At 41.0% G+C, this 19,916-nt stretch overlaps 1 protein-coding gene across 2 annotated transcripts in view; it reads right to left on the bottom strand.

Annotated features, from left to right (window-relative positions):
- GALNT7 (polypeptide N-acetylgalactosaminyltransferase 7) overlaps positions 1-19,916 on the bottom strand; it is a 232,865-nt gene that overhangs the window by 9,330 nt on the left and 203,619 nt on the right. For both annotated transcript variants that reach the window (XM_073606420.1, XM_073606424.1), the window contains 3 exons: positions 14,336-14,554; positions 5,138-5,236; positions 2,536-2,664 (listed from right to left, as the gene is read on the bottom strand). In XM_073606420.1, the coding sequence (XP_073462521.1) occupies positions 2,536-2,664; positions 5,138-5,236; positions 14,336-14,554 (447 nt within the window). The remainder of the gene's footprint in view (positions 1-2,535; positions 2,665-5,137; positions 5,237-14,335; positions 14,555-19,916) is intronic.

Genomic DNA, 19,916 nt, shown 5'->3' with positions numbered 1-19,916 from the left:
ATTTGTACTCCTGGAGCGCTGCATTCCAGGAGTTGTTCACATGCTCCTCCATATCAAGTAGGCCTAGATATTTTCTGAGGGCTCCGACAAAGCAATAGTCAGTCAGTGGCACACAGTGATCACAATGACCAATCACAGCGATCATAAATGTAAACATATTTGTGTTTACATTGGACAGCCCTCTTCCTCATACAATGGACGAAGGGGAAGTAGTAATGAATGAATCATTCATTAATGACTACAACTCCAATTCCAAAAAAGTTGGGACACTGTGTAAAATCTACATAAAAACAGATGCAATGATTTTGTAAGTCTCATAAACCTGTATTTTATTTACAACAGAAAACATATTAAGTTTAAGCTAAGAAAATGTACCATTTTAGGAAAAAAATAAGGTCATTTTGAAATTGATGGCAGCAACACATCTCGAAAAAGTTGGGACAGGGCCATATTTACCACTGTGTGCATCCCCTCTTCTTTTAACAACACTGAGGAGACCAGTTGCTGGAGTTTTGGGAATGTTGTCCCATGATTGTGGGATCAGTTTGAACCCTCTCACCACCCTCCTCTCCTGTACATCTCAGCTCCATCCTATCTGCATGTGACCGTATTTTAATTTAGTCCCTTATTTTATCCTGCACATTAACCCCTTCATCTCAATGCGCCCACTGTATGCAACCTATGCATTAACCCATTGATTTCCCCCTCCTCTTGTGTATGAGCTGATGTTCTGCTTTCTAGTACACCATTATCAAGCTCCTTGCTTTAACCACTTCAATACCAGCATGTTTCTTCTTCTTCAAAAAATTGTGTCAATAAATGAGATCTAAAAATATATATATAAAGGGCGCAAAGGAAACAATTCAAAAATCAAATATAAAATTAATAATATACAATGTGTATCTGATTAATAAAGTGCACAATAAAGTAAACCATCAAAAATGTCCATAATAATCATATGTGAACAAATCTTATTGTGTATGCTCCAACACCGTGAAAAATAAAGTGCACTTGTGCTTCAGTAAACTTGCTTAAAGTGCTTCACCCGAAGTGATAACAAAATGCGCTCACCAGATCGCTTCAGCCACAGAATGGCCTCAAAGCATGACTAATGGGAAGGACTCCTTAATTCAATGCTGTAGCTCCTTTATGCATCCCATTCCAATCAAGCAATCATATATGGAGGAAGCTGGATCCTAATCCACTTTGCAGGTATACCTGCAAAGGAGTCCTTCCCATTAGTCATGCTTTGAGGTCATTCTGTGGCTGAAGCGATCTGGTGAGCGCATTTTGTTATCACTTCGGGTGAAGCACTTTAAGCAAGTTTACTGAAGCATGTGTGCACTTTATTTTTCACGGTGTTGGAGCATACACAAGAAGATTTGTTCACATATGATTATTATGAACATTTTTGATGGTTTATTTTATTGTGCACTTTATTAATCAGATACACATTGTATATTATTAATTTTATATTTGATTTTTGAATTTCCTTTCCCCGTTTCCGTTTCCTTTGCCCTTTATAATATATATTAATATATATATATATATATATATATATATATATTGTTGAATTGTTATTCGTTTTTCACTAATTTTAGGTACAGCATTGGTATATAAATCAACAAATAGTTTTTTTATATTGTGGCGCCGATACCAAACACTTTCCCCCTAATAAATGAGATCTCCCAGGGGTGTTTACTTTCCCAAAAGTGGTCATTTCAGGGGTGTTAGTACTTTCCTGGCACTGACAACTGGCCTGGTAATTTCGAAGTATTTACGGGCTAGTACTGGCGTGGCTAAAATGGGGAGATGCTGAAAATTGGTAAATACATTTTACTAAGCAGTCCAAGATCTAGTGCACTCTCTTCTACAACAGATATAGTGTAGCACTTCTAATGTAAAATAAACAGAGAAACCTTTAATTGACTCTTACCTGTTCATCTGCAACAATCAGAAGAGGGTGAGTAGTCATACACAAGCTCTAACACTGAATTTTGCACAAGGTACCTAACTGTTAAAGCAATGGAGAGCCCATTCACACTTGTATGTTCCTGCTATGTGCATTTAAACACTCACTTCACCTGCTATATGTGAAGTGAGTTGCTGTGGCATTCATTGTGAATAGAACCCCAATGCACCATGCAGTACATTAAGACACACCACAATGCACATACCATGTGTTGTGTTATGCTGCGAAAAAAAAAAGGGTCACATGTGCTTTTTTGATCTGTTGCAAAGGCTGCCTTAACACAGCATGCCAACACACAAATTCAAGTTAACGCAACACAACAGATTGGTAAAGTGTGAATCTATGCAAATTGTGTTCTCCTTAGCGCAGAAAGGACTATATTGGAGTTACGTATGTAATGTGGTAATTTTTTATGCCAGTATTGCTATATGTAGTGGACCACCCAACCTAGACTGGAGAGCAATGTGACCCATAGACTATACTGAATTCAGAAATATTGAAAATGTTTATTATAAAAATGCATAAAGTACACTCCGCAAATATAAAAAGACTTAAGGACATACCTTGAAGTATTGCCACTCTTTGTATTCATTTAAATTACAGTGTGTAATCATGACTTTCAATCCATCCGGCCCTTTACTCAGACACTGATCATACTGCATCAATTGATTAGCTTCATTAATTCGGAAAAGCTAGTAAAATAAAAACATTGGCTAATTAAGAAGAATGCATTAAACCACAAATTGCTTATTGGCTGCCTTTCATGACTATGTTCTAAAGATTTATATGCCTTATAATATATTTAGGAGAATAAATGTACAATGTCTGGAAACCTTAAAGCCAAATTTCAGGTCCAGCCCCCCTGGGCTCTCCCCATCCCCCTAGGAACAACCTTTGCATCACTATATTGTGAATTAAGGGCGTAGTGGTGATGCACCCTCAGGGTGTTGTAGTGGTGTGAAAGAAGCTACTGGTACCAGGCTGGTGTTTTCAAATGGGGGGCCTTTCCTTTCAAAGGTCCCCATGGTAAAGGACCTGACAATATTGTTTGGAATACAGGCTGTAATTAACATAGTAACAGACCTCATCCTGTATTCTGACACACAAAAAACCCCATCCATTCCACAGTCCAATATGTAGGTGCCCCACTAGGGATCCCCCCTACTTCGCAATGGCGAATCACAGGCACAAAGGATTTGGGTCAAAAGGGCAAAAATAGCATGCGCTCTGCAGACAACCTGCAGTAGGATGACAGCTGTTCTCTTGTCCTGGAGAAATATCCTAGTATGACACCGCTCCCTTCCTTTGACACACACAATGAGACTTGTCTGACAAAAGCAGATTTCTCTGCCACTACAGTGAGGTATATTAAAGCGGAGTTCCACCCAAAAGTGGAACTTCCGCTCATTTGTCTCCTCTCCCCCTCCGGTGCCAAAATTGGCACCTTTCGGGGGGGGGGGGGGGGGGGGGGAACGACAGTATACCTGTCTGACAGGTATCCTGTTCCCACTTCCGGGAGTCCGGGCCGCGGCCTGCGACAGCACCGCGGGGCTCCCTCCTCCTCTATCGCCGGGCCAGTAGGAGAGAGGAGCGGGGCCTCACGCATGCGCAGTAGGGTTCCCGGTTATTTATTTTTTTGGGGTTGGATCACCGCTTTAAGGATATTATGGAGGAAAATACTGAGGGCCCTGAATCTGTAGAAGAGACAGCAGAGGATTTTCCTTATCCTGTATTTTATGAGGTACAAGCTAGAAGCACAAGTCCCCTATCCTGAGGCTACTACTTCTGCTCAGCTAAAAGGATCTTCTCACTCTCCCCAGTCATCAACCTCAAAACCAAGGCTTACTATTTCCTTTAGTTTCAAGCCCTGGACTCCTAAGTCCACCAAGCATACCCAGAAGCCTTCTTCACAATGAAGGAGCACCCACACCCCCTCGCATGTCTGTTGGCCTTTGCGCCACTCTGGACCCAAGACATCCCGAGTCTCTGGGTTTTAAGGTTCCTATTAAAACCTATTCATAGTCCAAAACCTACCAAATACTGGTACTTAATCTCTAAACAAATTCTTTGAGTACCAAAATTCCCAGTGGAATCAATTAAATCTGTCATTGCTTCACTAAGACCAAGGATATTTGAAATCAATAGGCATACAAGACGCTTGTCTATGTATCCCCATCCTCCCCTCACAACCACCCTTTCTGCCTTTTGCTGTGGGAGACCAACACTTATAATTTTTCACTATCATGTGGGCTATCTTCTGCATCTCGAATGTTCACAAAAGTGCTTGTCCTGCTTCTGGCTTTTCTGGAACCTGATCCATTTAGGTCACAGGTTACCTTGACAACCACTTACTGAAGGACTCCTCAGCCGCAACCCTGTCTGCCAATGTTCAGAGGATGATTCAGTTCCCTTAAACTTTTAGCTGGATAATCAACTTTCCAAAGTCTGCTTCCCAGCCCTCATACCGTTTGGTGTACCTTGTCAAATCCTGGATGCAGCCCAAGAATTTTCCTCCTTTAGGAGAAAGTTGCTTCCTTAAGGTTGCACATGCGAACCCTCAGCTCAAAACAGCACTCTTCGGTTTCCTTCTGCATGAAGGTTCTGGGCTTAATAGTAGTTTCCATCTAGGCAGTTCCCTTTTGCCAGTTTCACTCCAGACTTCTTCAAACCAACACACTCACAACATGGAAAAAGCATTCTATTTTTATATTTTGAAAGCAAAGGCAGACCCTGTCCAGTGAATCATCTGGTGGTTTGTGAATTATTCAACAATATTCCTCTAGTCCAGTCTGCCAAGATTATCAAACCCGGTGAATAAAGTTGCACCTCCCCAGTTCGGATTCCATTTCAAGACTTCTTCAGCTCATTACGAATATGCCTTTTTTTTTGTTTACTGGTGTCACACTTGTTTATGGGAAGCAAGCTTTTTTAATGCACTTCAGATCCCTCCCTGTTTTTGGAATGAGCCATAATTGTACAGACCCCAAAGTAACAAAGTATTTAAATAGCCTTTAAATGTGTTCACATATGCCAGTTTATCTGTTCTTTAACATTTCTGTCTATTTAACATATATTATGACCTAATAATCAGGATTGAAATTTACTGCTGCAGGAATAATGATTGCTATTGGTATCCATACCTGTATGGGCCTAAATTTAGCTCACCTGGTTTCCACCCATTCTGTGACAGGCTCCAATTTCCACAATTCCTCCATTAGTGTGACCCATGCTGTCTATGCAGTAATTGGTGTCCAAACCTCGTACCTTAAAAAATATATACCTACATTTATCATCAAGTCACAATTATAACCTCACTTGGAAAAATCATTTTATTCTTATGTAGATGACAGTTCACACTATATTTGTAGAGTTAAGTTTGCTTATTTACATTGATCTTTTTTTGTTGGACTTAAATGAACAATAAGCTACTGTACAATAAATTACGCAGGACTTATACAGCGCCAACAATTGATGTAGCTCTTTACAAAATAAAGGAATACAGTACATTTACAATACAATTATAGACAAGAGGGCCCTGCTCGAGAGAGCTTACGATCAAAAGGTAATAACTGAGAAGGGTGAGCTAATGTAGGTGGGATAGGCTACCCTAAGGAGAGGAGTTTTTGGGGATTTAACTAAAAGGTAGACAGAGTAGTAGAGATTGATATAGAATTTTCCAGTGGATGGAAGAGGCTCTGGAGAAATCCTGGAATTATTTATTGCTACCATTTAAAGAAGTTATGTGCTTACCCTGTCCTAGAAATAAGCGTAGCTTACGCAGAACAAACTTGGGTATGTTTCTACTGTACTTTGAAAGGAAGGCTTTTTTTCCTGGTCCAAACCTGCTTGGCTTTGACATGTTGGCAAAAATAGGAGTGGCCAATCACAGGTCCTAATTTATAAAATCTTTTACCTGTTAACTTATTGGGCCCCATAAACCTTATAAAAGTGTTTTTTTTTTGTGTGATAATATTGCATAGCAGTTATACTAGGCGCCGTAGTTTGTAGTCAAATAATGTTTAAAAAAACCCTTGAAAGCATACTCACATTCAAAATTTAGGTAGATTTTAAATAATTAGGAACGGTGGGTAGGGTCATTACATCAGCATAAACTTATAAGAAACCTATATACCACACTTAAATGTATATACCAAAAACAAAAGTGCTAGGAAGCTGCAACAGTACCATGAGATATTTATCACAGTCAGATCAATAACAGAAGATATCTGTTGCGCTAAAACAATCTACAAAACCATATATGCAAAAAAAAAAAAAAAAATGAACAAAACAAATGCGTCACACTGGTGAATTTACATAAGCAAAAAAAAGGGAAAGATTGAAAAAGTGGGTCCATTATAAATAATAAAGCCCCTGTGGGAAATCAAATCTGTAAATATGAAAGCTGAAACTGTTCAACGCCAAAGCTTCCAAAAGAGACCACGTGAGGTCACCACCACCAAGGATAGATGTACGCTTACCAGCTGATGTCACCGCGCAATCGGAAACGACAGAGCTTTTATCTTTTATGAAAAATGGGTATAAGTACCACAGTGCTGACAGCCTGAATAAATACAATAAAGTGCAACTGTAGTGCATACAAAATGAAGTGCAAAATTAATCCAAAAAACCCCCCATAAATATCAAGCATGTAGCCAGTGAAAGCTTAAAAAACACGTGCAAGTATGTATAAACTTCTAGTTGGAAGGCTCCTTTCACAGGTGCTGCTGTGCTAGAAAAAGTGCCAATCAATATATATAAAACAACAGTAAAGTTAGCCCAATTTGTTTTTATATTGTGAAAGATAATATTAAGCCAAGTAAATTGATACCCATCATGTCACGCCTCAAAATTGCGCCCGCTCGTGGAATGGCGCCAAACTTTAACCCTTAAAAATCTCCATAGGCGACGTTTAAAAAATTCTACAGGTTGCATGTTTTAAGTTACAGAGGAGGTCTATAGCTAGAATTATTGCTCTCGATCTACCCATCGCAGCAATACCTCACATGTGTGGTTTGACCACCGTTTTCATATACGTATGCGTTCGCTTCTGCACGCGAGTTCGGCGGGACCGGACGCGTTTAAAACATTTTTTTCACCTTTTATTTTTACACTGTTCTTAAAAAAAAAAAGTGTCACTTTAATTCCTATTACAAGGAATGTAAACATCCCTTGTAATAGAAAAAAAGCATGACAGGTCCTCTTAAATATGAGATCTGGGGTCAAAAAGACCTCAGATCTTATATTTACACTTAAATGCAATTAAAAAAAAAAATTGTCATTAAAAAAACAAACAAAAAAAAAACGGCCCTTTAAACAGCTATGGGCGGAAGAGACGTTATGACGTCGCTTCCGCCCTGCATTGTTATGGAGACGGGTGGACGCCATCTTCCCCTCACTCGTCCCTATGCCCAGCAAGGGAGAAGATCCGATCGCCTCCGCTGCTGCCAACAGCTCCGGTAAGAGGTGGAGGGCACCGAAGTGCGGCGGGAGGGGGGGCCTGCTCCCGCCGCCGGTAAAAGTGATCTTGCGGCCAATCCACCACAGAGACCACTATTATATAAATATTATATATATTACATAACACCCTGTGAGGAGGGAGAAACTCAGCGTCAGACGCAGCTTGCTGCACCGCGGTGACATCTCGTCCGATGCCCGTTCAATTGCAGTTAAGTTGGGAGAGAACCTATTGATTAATGGACTGGTAATTGATGTTCATCCATTTGCCCTCCACCTTGGAACCTTGTAAAGATTGATTTTATGATTGGAACTTTGTAAAGATTGATTCTAATTAATTAAACAAGACGTACTTTACTATGCGGGCTCTTTCTCCATATGTTTGTGCCTGAAAACACCCCAGGAAGAATTGCACCCAGGAGTTGGCGTTTTCATCACCCTTCTCACCATACTAAGCCTACCTGACCCACAACACAGTACTGCTTAAGGGTCCATTGGATCTGGTGAGCTCAACCATAAGGGGGGAGGGGGTGTGGATCCCGTATGCACCCGTTTACAGCATCATAGGTTTTTTTAGCACAGCAGCGCTTTTGAAAGGAACTTGGGAAAGGAACTTATCAACTGAGAACTGCTATATGTTTATGTGCACGTCTTTTTTGGACTTTCACTGGTCACATGCTTAATATTGATTTGCACTATTTCTAGCACAGCAGCACCTGTGAAAGGAACCTTCCAACTAGAAGTTTATACATATTTGCGTGTGTTTTTTAAGCTTTCACTGGCTACATGCTTGATATATTAGAGAGATATATATTATATATACACAGTGGGGACAGAAAGTATTCAGACCCCCTTAAATTTTTCACTCTTTGTTATATTGGAGCCATTTGCTAAAATCGTTTAAGTTCATTTTTTCCCTCATTAATGTACACACAGCACCCCATATTGACAGAAAAACACAGAATTGTTGACATTTTTGCAGATTTATTAAAAAAGAAAAACTGAAATATCACATGATCCTAAGTATTCAGACCCTTTGCTGTGACACCTTCATTTGAGTCCAGCTGTGTTTGATTATACAGATTGGCCTTGATTTAAAAAGCCACACACCTGTCTATATAAGACCTTACAGCTCACAGTGCATGTCAGAGCAAATGAGAATCATGAGGTCAAAGGAACTGCCTGAAGAGCTCAGAGACAGAATTGTGGCAAGGCACAGATCTGGCCAAGGTTACAAAACACGTTCTGCTGCACTTAAGGTTCCCAAGAGCACAGTGGCCTCCATAATACTTAAATGGAAGACATTTGGGACGACCAGAACCCTTCCTAGAGCTGGCCGTCCGGCCAAACTGAGCTATCAGGGGAGAAAAGCCTTGGCGAGAGAGGTAAGGAAGAACCCAAAGATCACTGTAGCTGAGCTCCAGAGATGTAGTCGGGAGATGGGAGAAAGTTGAAGAAAGTCAGCCGTAACTGCAGCCCTCCACCAGTCAGGGCTTTATGGTAGAGTGGCCCGATGGAAGCCTCTCCTCAGTGCAAGACACATGAAAGCCTGCATGGAGTTTGCTAAAAAAAACACCTGAAGGACTCCAAGATGGTGAGAAAGATTCTCTGGTTTGATGAGACCAACATAGAACTTTTTGGCCTTAATTCTAAGCGGTATGTGTGGAGAAAACCAGGCACTGCTCATCACCTGTCCAATACAGTCCCAACAGTGAAGCATGGTGGTGGCAGCATCATGCTGTGGGGGTGTTTTTCAGCTGCAGGGACAGGACGACTGGTTGCAATCGAGGGAAAGATGAATGCGGCCAAGTACAGGGATATCCTGGACGAAAACCTTCTCCAGGGTGCTCAGGACCTCAGACTGGGCTGAAGGTTTACCTTCCAACAAGACAATGACCCTAAGCACACAGCTAAAATAATGAAGGAGTGACTTCACTACAACTCTGTGACTGTTCTTGAATGGCCCAGCCAGAGCCCTGACTTAAACCCAATTGAGCATCTCTAGAGAGACCTAAAAATGGCTGTCCACCAACGTTTACTATCCAACCTGACAGAACTGGAGAGGATCTGCAAGGAGGAATGGCAGAGGATCCCCAAATCCAGGTGTGAAAAACTTGTTGCATCTTTCCCAAAAAGACTCATGGCTGTATTAGATCAAAAGGGTGCTTCTACTAAATACTGAGCAGTCTGAAGACCATGTGATATTTCAGTTTTTTTTTTTTTTTAATAAATCTGCAAAAATGTCAACAATTCTGTGTTTTTCTGTCAATATGGGGTGCTATGTGTACATTAATGAGGAAAAAAAATGAACTTAAATGATTTTAGCAAATGGCTGCAATATAACAAAGAGTGAAAAATTTTAAGGGGGCTGAATACTTTCAGTCCCCACTGTATATCGATATATATTTTTATTTTTTTATTCATTTTGTACTTAATTTTGTATGCACTACAGTTGCACTTTATTCTATTTATTCAGGCTGTCAGCGCTGTGGTACTTATGCCCTTTTTTTCCATGTTTTGACTTATGTCATGTACAGCAGCGGCAGGCCTAATCACTAATTAGTATCTTTAGCGCAGGGGATTGTTTTTTTACATTTATCTTTTATGCCAGCTGGATTGTATTTTATGTGCAAACTATCTGTGTACATGAAGGTGCAATATTTTTAATCCAGAATTATATGTGGAGCAGATTTTTTTTCTTTTGAGCGCTCATGCGAATATGGATGTGATTTTGATTAGAATACTGCTGGATCCCTTTCCTTTGGGTTGAATTACCCCTGATGCCAGAAGTGGAAGGAGTTCTTTTCGGAGTATATTATATACATGCGCTTTTTGACTTCTCCATTTAGAAGTTCAAAACCAGCTGGTAAGCGTACATCTATCCTTGGTAGTGGTGACGTCACGTGGTCTCTTTTGGAAGTATTGGGCAGTTTCAGCTTTTATATTCACAGATTTGATTTCCCACAGAGACTTCATCATTTATAATGGACTCACTTTATTTATTTTTTTTTGCTTATGTAAATTCACCACACGTATTTGTTTTGGTCATTTTTTGTTTTGTGCAAATATGGTTTTGTAGATTGTATTAGCGTAACAGATATATTCTATTATCAGCATAAACTTACCTGTTCGTGGTAACAAAGAAATTCTGAAGCACTCAAGTTCTGGGTCATGTGGCTTAATCCTGGCACAGCCATGCACAGTCCAGAGATGCTGCAGGTCAAGGTCACGTGACACAGATACAAAATACTGCAGAGTATCATTGCTAGAATAGGTAGGGACGATTATGGCGACTTATACCCCCCTATTCATCTTTATTAATGCATCCGTAACTGTTTTGGTGGGCCTAAAATTCATTTAGGTCATTTCTAATTGGTACACTACAGTCAAAGGGATTACTTTTTTGGTGTCTAAGATAAAGGTTTTTAAATTCATATGACTGAAGTGAACATTTGTTATTCAGCTAAATTGAAAAAAAATTAAAAATTGTGAATCGCTCCTATAGATATGCGTGTCTTGCAATTATACACAGTAGCACTCACAAGGATAAATGGTCAGCAATAATAGTGACACTTTGGATTTATACTACAATATGCATATATGTTAAAATAACACAAGACTGTTGGTCTGTTTTTGATGAAGATCAAGGGGCCTCTGCTTTTGTCTCCTGTACAACTACACGTCCCAGCATTCCTCCATTTACTCCATCTGTTAGGACATGCCAGGGCTCAGAGTTCCACATCAGCTTAGCCAAGACTGCTTTAGAAAAGAACATCTGGAACATTATATCAAATTTTGTGGCAGAAATGCTCCACCAGAGGTCAGAGCTGGAAAGGTCTGTAGTAGGAATAGCTAAAAAACTAAACACATTGAAAAACCTTAGTTTGGAGACAACATGCGATTCTCAGCCCAGGTAATGTTCAAGGTTTATATATGCAGAATGTACAGTGTACACATACCCCAAGTAACGGTCACAACTGGTTCTGTATCTACAGTAAATAACATCCTCCTATCCTCTGGAACTCTCTACCTCAATGTGTCCGGCTATCTCCTGCTCTGGCTTCCTATAGGCGATCCCTGAAGACTCATCTCTTCAGGGAAGCCTATCTCACCTCCAACTAAGGCAGGCCATATACAGTTCAAATGTCGGCCGGTTCAGCAGGAACCGGTCAAGATTTGAATCGCATATGGGCAGCCTGAATGTACCCAGTTGATCGATTGGATCAACTTGGGTACATCCAGCCTGCCGTGTTTTACCTGTAATTATCGCTAGCGGCTTCTATAAACGCTAACAATAATCACTGTCTTCGCCCGGCCGGAACGGCTTCCCCTGATGGGAGAAGGCAATAGCCTGACAGGAAGAATTCCCGCATCAACACTGTCTGTGTTGATTGGAGAATCAAGCTAATTTCTTTCCTGTAACACGTGGTTGCAGGAAAGAAATTTGCTCAGTGTATGGCCTAATTGAACGTTTATCACTTCCATCAGCTCATCCCCCACAGTTAATAACTTCTGTACCACTTGCCGGACCCTATTAGATTGTAAGCTCTTATGAGCAGGGCCCTATTAACCCTTTTGTATTTTATTGTATTGTAACTGTACTGTCTTCCCTTTGTATTGTAAACGCTGCACAAACTGTTGGTGCGGTATAAATCCTGTATAATAATAATAATGGCACAATATGTAAAATGGTCTGCTGAGAACCACCAAATAACATTGTATCAACAAAAAATATAACAGGAGAGTGTTCCATTCTCACTTCTACATGTAGACATTGACCTGGGAATGTGTCATGTGTAAAGTGCCTACTGCCCTTAAAGTTTAAATTAAAAAAAGGTTGTTTTAAGTTTTGGATAGAGTGGAGAGGGTTTAGAATGCTTGTCAGTTTTAATTGCTGTCTGTGCCCCCGTTAGGAGATTCACCTTCTCTATTAGTCCTGTTTACCATTAAAAGTGAAAGTAAAAGAAAATCCCAAATTTTGGGTTGTACTCAGAAAAGTACTAGAGGGGAAATCTTCCAATGGGGACACTAGTTCTGGTGACCTGGGGGTCCTCAATGGATTCCCTTTATTCCTAGGGATTTCCTCTCACTTCCTTTTTGGCTATGGGACAGGAAGTGAAAGGAAATCTCTGTAATGGTACACAGATGGTGAAAAAAATCTGACAGGGGTTAGAACATTCCCTTGCTCCATCCAAATGGAAAAAAAGTTTTGCCTATAGTTCTACTTTAAGCCCAACTTCAACCAAAACTTTATAGTGGGTTTTTCCAGGAGTGGGAAAGAGGTAGGGAATCAGTTTTGCAGCCTGCTTACTTACTGGGAGATTCCCATTCACTTCCTACCCTGACAGAAGTGATGGGTAATCTTTCCAACAAAAGAAAAACACATTTTAGTGGGGAAGAGCTATACATACAGACTATATTTTGTTTTGTCACAGACAAAAATACACTATATGGCCAAACGTTTGCGTGGGCCAGACCATCATGCCTACAGGGGATTGCTTGATAACCTAGTTCTAAATCATGGCAAATAACGTATATAGATATATTAATTTATATTTTTGCTATACATTTTTTTTTTTTTATAAAAAAAAAAAAAAAAAGTTCCCACACCTCTATAGAAAATATCTTATATGTATTTTTTTTTTCTTTTTTTTTGCATAGCCTTCTGCTTTACATTCCCTGCCAGTATAGGCAAAAAAATAAAGATAGTCGGTAGATGGTGAAAAAGATCTGACAGGGGTTAGAACACTCTCTTGCTCCATCCAAAATGGAAAAAAAAGTTTTGCCTATAGTTCTACTTTAAGCCCAACTTCAACCAAAACTTTATAGTGGGTTTTTCCAGGAGTGGGAAAGAGGTAGTTTGGTGAAAAAAATCTGACAGGGGTTAGAACACTCCTTTGCTCCATTCAAAATGGGAAAAAAAAGTTTTGCCTATAGCTCTACGTTAAGCAAACGCAAACATTTGGCCATATAGTGTATTTTTGTCTGTGACAAAAACAAAATTAATAAATATATCTTTTGCTATAATTTTTTTTTTAATAATAAAAAAAAAAAGTTCCCACACCTCTATAGAAAATATCTTGTATGTATTTTTTTGCATAGCCTTCTGCTTTACATTCCCTGCCGGTATAGGCAAAAAAATAAAGATAGTCGGTAGTTTTCTTCCATGGAGCAGACATCAGCTCTGTGTCGGAAAACATAGTTCTCCATTATATCACCTTATTTATAGAGACCTTATCCAACAATCTTACTTGAGCATCAACATAAAAGCAGTTTATGCTAACTAGCGTCAATTGAGAAATGTACATTTAGCTAGCAAAACCAATCTTCTTGGTCTACACTGTACATACACTCCATCCCCCAAAACAGCTTGTTCTTTTAAGACACCAACCAAAAATGAGGTCAAATGTGAAGGGCAGTATACTTACAGAAAAAAAAATTCCTGCAGCTGCCTTGCCCAAACAAGTTATGATATAAATGCTCATTCTCCACTAAAATATACAATATAATTACCGGTATATCACTTATAGGTGGGAAGACACATAATTTAAGTGAAAAAATCAAATGGTCTAGTTTTATAATTCAGATGATATTTTGTGGCCTGTGCAGACATACCATGGGCCCGAGGGGTGGAGATATTTTTACCACTGAAGAGGGTCGAGGGGTCCCTATATTTAGTTTATAAGTATGCAAAGGTTTTCAACTACAAAAATGAAGGACAAGATCTCCCGTGCACAGAACATTATGTGAAGGTTCCTGATGCACACATGCAGGGAAATATTAATCTGTGCACAGAGTGTTATGGCTGTTATGATCTCATTACTTATCAATTAAGACCCCTAGTTTGTAAAATACCCCCTTTTTTTTTTTTGCAGTAATCTTCACAGCACTAGATGAACCTGGACTCACCTCTCCCCATTCTACATTTTTCGGTGGTAGAGGATAGTGTACAGGAATGTCGTACGCTATTTCCTCCATAAACCATTTGAAACTTTTGCAGTTGTGGTCTTCTCTGAATTTCCTCAGTTCACTGATGTCTCCATAGGCCAGGGCTTTTGTTTCTGGACGACTGGCATAAAAGTAATCCTTGTATTCATCCCACCAGACTTCCACAACTCTGACATAGTTCTGTAATAGAACAGACAACATTTTTCAGCAATCTGCATTTGTTCCATTTGTAATGCCAACATAAGGCCACAAAATTGGACTGGTCTGGTGTAGTACCATTCAGCACTTACAGCCCATGTAGGGCCTTGGATGTTCTACATAAATAAGGTAATTTGTCATAGCCAAGATACATAGGTCCTCATACCAATGAGTCAAAATAAAAAAAAAAAAGAGTGGGGGGGGGGGGGGGTATTGGGCCTAGGCGCCATCAAGTCAGCAGAGGGACCAGGTTCAGTTGTGTGTCCTACAAAGTGCAAACCATACACTGCAGTGTGGGCCGGGCTCACCCCGCCCCCTCCCAAGATGTTAAAAGTTCCCAAGGGCATGCATGCAAAGGACAGCTCCAGGATTTTGGGCACTGTCCCACTGCACAGTATCTCAGATAATTAGCACTCTGCTGCATACTGCAATATCTTTCCTGTCACGGTGGCTGGCAGAAGAGACGGAAGATAATGGGATGTGTATACACTATGCCCCTTAGGCTCCACGCACGTTGCTTCTACAGGAGTTTTGTGTACTGCCTTTAGAAGCAACTCAATGTTATCCTATGTGTCCATGCACATTAGGACGTTTACAGGCATATTTTGAGATCAACGTTTAGAGGCAGGAAAAAAAAAACCTTCTCATTCGCGTTTCTGATTGGAGCTCACTGGCAGAAACAACGTAAAACTCTCCTAAACTCGTCTAAACTTTGTACAAAAAATGAACATACTTTTTTTTAAGCCCAGTGTGCATGGAGCCTTAGGCTGCTCTGCCTCAGACATGCCTCTTGTTGTAGAGAGCCTCTTCAGGTACCTTTCTTGCTGCTCTTAATTAGCCTGCATTATTTCTATCCTGGAGTCCCTTCATTGCTAGGTAGAAAGTTCAAAGCTGCAAAGCTGAGAGGTTTAACGTGGTAAATAAATGGTGTTCTTTTTGTCCGGGCATTGGTAAGGAAAATGCATTTCATGCTAAAATATTCAACTTACAGCAACTTGATTTCCAATCCATTTATGTGTCACCCTAATATTACATTTTTATTGCAAATTAAGTCAATGCTCGATTGCATGTTTCATTGCTTTAATTGGATTGTGCAGTTTAATATGTATTTACACAGCTGCTTTTGCCATTACTTTGTGTACATGTGGTAAATCTTATGGATTTGTGCAGCAATAGTACAACAGATTTATTTGTTTAGTGTAGCACTTGGGTGATGGCTCTACAGTAACATACGGGGGAATGCAGTTCTGGCACTTCCAGCACTGACTGTATGTAATGGAAAGGGGTGCTGGGGTGTGCTGCAGGGTCTATTGATGCTGACTGCTGGGGGATCTATTCTAGCTGGAGGGGATGTATTTTTGCAGGGGGGGGGGGGGGGGGGGTGTCTACTGTTGCTGGTGAGGGACTATTGTTGCTGGGGGTGGGTCTTATATTGCTGGGGGGGTCAGTTATTCCTGGGAGAGATCTACTGTTGAGGGAGTTCAGGAAGCTATATCTTTTCTTTGCATTTTTTGTATTTATACATCCACGTTTATGTGCAATATTCTATATATGTGTTTTTCAATAAATACTTGCTATTTTTCAAATATTGTTTATGTGGTAGTACTGGTAAAGTCCCACCCGTAGGGGGTTCCTCTTTGTTCCTTCTTACTGTTGAGGGAGGGGTCTATTGTTGCTGGCTGCTGGAGAGCCTATTGATGCTGGCTGTGGGGAGGTCTGTTGTTGCTGCCGGGGGTCTATTGTTGCTGGGGGATTTATTGTCACTGCGGGTGGGGGATTTTGTTTCAGGCGTTCCATTGTTGTTGGGGGGAGCCATTGTTACTGGCTGCAGGGGATATATTTTACTGCTTTTCTTGTTATCGTTACCATATTCCATACACATTACTTATCGCCATAAAATGATACTTGGTTCTGTATTCGCTGAAAGGGCAGTAATGGGAAGGGGGTCGGGGGTAGAACCAAGGAACAGTACTCGAAGGTGGGTAGGTGTGGAGAAAAGGGTCCGGAAAGGGAGAGTTCTTGCACCTATTCTCTAAAAAAAAAAAGCCCTGGTGCCTCCTATTTACTTATTAAATGTAGGCAACTATGCAAGGGAATGCTGCAGCGATAGTCTCCCTCACTGGCTGCTCAAGCTTGTCAGTGTTTTGCTATGCTGCAGGCGGAGGGAGTGGGGGAGGAGGGAGCAGGGACTCTGATCAGGGTGTCAAAAATCAGTCTCGCACTGTCTTGCATTGTCTCAGTGAGCAATGGAGAGTGACCGGCGCAAGCAGAGGGAAGTAGCCCAGCCAAGAATGATGGAGCAATGGGTGGGCCCTTAGGCTTAGGCTCTGTATATGTAGTGGGGTCACCTCCTAGCCTCCCCGATCGGTTGACCAGTGTTTGCCTTCTGTGACCCCCCTTAATGTTTGAGCAAGTCTCTGAATATATTGGGCTCTACTCCTGTTCTTCCGTGATTGACTGGCTTAAGCTGTGGATGTGTTGGGGGTCACCTCCTGTTCGAGCAGATGTCTGCATTGACATTTAGGTAATACTAACTGTCCAAACACACCTGACAGATATCCACGCTTACACTGACCACTATGAATTGTTTAGCATATCACAGATAAGTCAAAAACAATTATAGAAGCAAAACTCAGATGGATTGCCTGACACTTCCACTTTCTGTTGATCCATGGAGTTGTACATCTATGGATGGGGACCCTGACATTAGGTTGTATGGGGCCCCATGATTTCTGATGGTGGCCCTGGTCACACTCAAACTCTCCATTCTCTGTCAATTTCCAGTGAAGATCTGAATCCAGCAGGTGGAAGCAGGGAACTCAGGCAGCTGTTACATCACTCATACTTTCATACACAAGTCTCAGATTGCCCATAGTGTGCAATGTGAGATTTTTATTAAAGAGAAGATGCTGCAAGAAAGAAATACAAATACTGAAATGAACTACAAGAAATGCTGAAACTAAAGCAGCTGCAGCTTTCCCTAATGGACTGCTTTGGTTCATTACTCAGGCATTATAATTAGCACTGCTGCTTTTAAGCCATTACAAAGAGCACAGTTTGCATGTAAAGTGATGTCCTTTTCCCTTATAGAGTGTTAAGACAATGGCACCCATGGGATTTCTTTGCTTTTTTTTTTAAATGGCCATGACTAAGTCTGACAAGAGAGCCTTCATAGTGACTATCTCCTGTAGGAAAATAAATGCCTTGTGGCCACACTGTATTCTGAGGCAGGTCATACATTAAGCAATTATGGTTGATTCCCTCATCAACACAGTCAGTGTTGATGGGTAAATCCCTCCCGCTGCGGTATTGTATTCTATCAGCGGAAGGTTTCCAAGCCATCAGAATACAATTATCACTTCTGGTGCCTACAGAAGTGATAATTGCTTGATCGCTGCCGCCAGCAAGTGATCAAGCAAAAAAAAATATATATATAAATAAATAAATAATTTTAAAAAAATTTAAAAAAACAGGCTGGATGTACTGAAGTTCATCAACAGTTTGACTTCAGTACAACTAGCCTACTTATAGATGAATCGAAATTCAGCTGCTTCCTGCTGGACCGTCCGAATTTCGATCCCTCTATGGCCAGTTTAATTGTAGTCATGTGACTGAACACTGGAAGCAACAGAGCTTGACTGTGGCAGCAATGAAAACTTTTTGGTAGAATCACTTTTCCAGAGTATGTCATTTATTTAAAGAGACCCTGTCAGTTGCTTTTAAAAAATTGAAGGGCCAGATTATTATTTTTATTATTATTATACAGGATTTATATAGCGCCAACAGTTTGTGCAGCTCTTAACAAAATGAAGGCAAACATTACCGTTATATTACAATTTGGTACAAGAGGAATCAGAGGGCCCTGCTCGTAAGAGCTTACAATCTAGGACGGAGGGTCAATTGATACAAAAGGTAATAGTTGTTGGGGATGAGCTGATGGAGAAAGTAAAACAGTGTAATAGTTAGAAGCAGGATAAGCTTCTTTAAAGAGAAGGTTTTTCAGGGATCGTCTAAAGATGGATAGATTAGGGGACAGTCGGACAGATTGGGGTAGGCAGTTCCAAAGTAAGGGAGAAGCTCTGGATAAATCCTGTAGGCGAGCATGAGAGGAGGTGACAAGGGAGCTAGAGAGCAGGAGGTCTTGGGAGGACCGAAGAGAGCGGCTTGGTTGGTATTTTGAGACTAGGTTAGTGATGTAGCTGGGGGCAGAGTTGTGGATGGCTTTGTAAATTATTGTTAGTACTTTGAATTTTATTCGTTGGGTGAGTGGAAGCCAGTGGAGGGATTGGCAGAGAGGGGTGGAGGACACTGAACGGTTGGTAAGGTGGATGAGTCTTGCAGCAGCATTCATTATGGACTGAAGGAGAGATAGTGTATGTAAAGGTAATCCAATGAGGACTAATGCCGCATACACACAATCGGACTTTACGGCATACTTGGTCCGGCGTACCGGATTTCGTCGGACAATTCGATCGTGTGTGGGCTCCAGCGGACTTTGTTTTTTCAAAAGTTTGACAGACAGACTTAAATTTAAAACATGTTTGTTTTAAATCTATCCGACGGACTCAAGTCTGGTCGAAAAGTCTGCTCGTCTGTATGCTAGTCCGACGGACAAAAACCGATGCTAGGGCAGCTATTGGCTACTGGCTATGAACTTCCTTGTTTTAGTCCGGTCGTACATCATCACGTACGAATCCGTCGGACTTTGGTTGATCGTGTGTAGGCAAGTCTGTTCATTCGGAAAGTCCGTCGAAAAGTCCGCCAGGCAAAGTATGCCGTAAAGTCCGGTCGTGTGTACGTGGCATAAGTTGCAGTAGTCGAGGCGATAGATAACCAGGGAGTAAATTAGAAGCGTGGTAATGTCATTGGTTAAAAAGAGGCGTATTCTAGAGATGTTGCGGAGGCTAAGGCGGCATGATTTGGACAGGGATTGGATGTGGGCCTGAAAGGACAGTTCAGAGTCTAGGGTTACCCCTAGCAACCTGGCATATGGGGAGGGACTGATAGTTGTGCCATTAATCTTGACAGAGAAGTCAGGGGAAAGGGCACCCGGGGGAGGAAATATTATGAGCTCGGTTTTAGATAGATTGAGTTTAAGGAAGTGGTGTGACATCCAGGCTGATGTGTCTGTTAGTAAATCAGTGATGTGTGAGGAGACTGATGGGGTGAGCTGAGGGGTAGAGAGATAGATTTGGGTGTCATCAGCATATAAATGGTAGTGGAAGCCATGGGAAGCTATGAGCTGACCCAGGGAGGATGTGTAGATCCAGAATAGAAGAATCTTGGGGGACCCCAATATGGTAAGAGGGGTTGGAAAGGAGGAAGTGGAGTTGTAACACTGAAG

This window comes from Aquarana catesbeiana, linkage group LG01 (assembly GCF_042186555.1).
Source record: "Aquarana catesbeiana isolate 2022-GZ linkage group LG01, ASM4218655v1, whole genome shotgun sequence".
Classification (NCBI taxonomy): Eukaryota; Metazoa; Chordata; class Amphibia; order Anura; family Ranidae; genus Aquarana; species Aquarana catesbeiana.
This window is presented reverse-complemented; position numbering and strand designations above follow the sequence as displayed.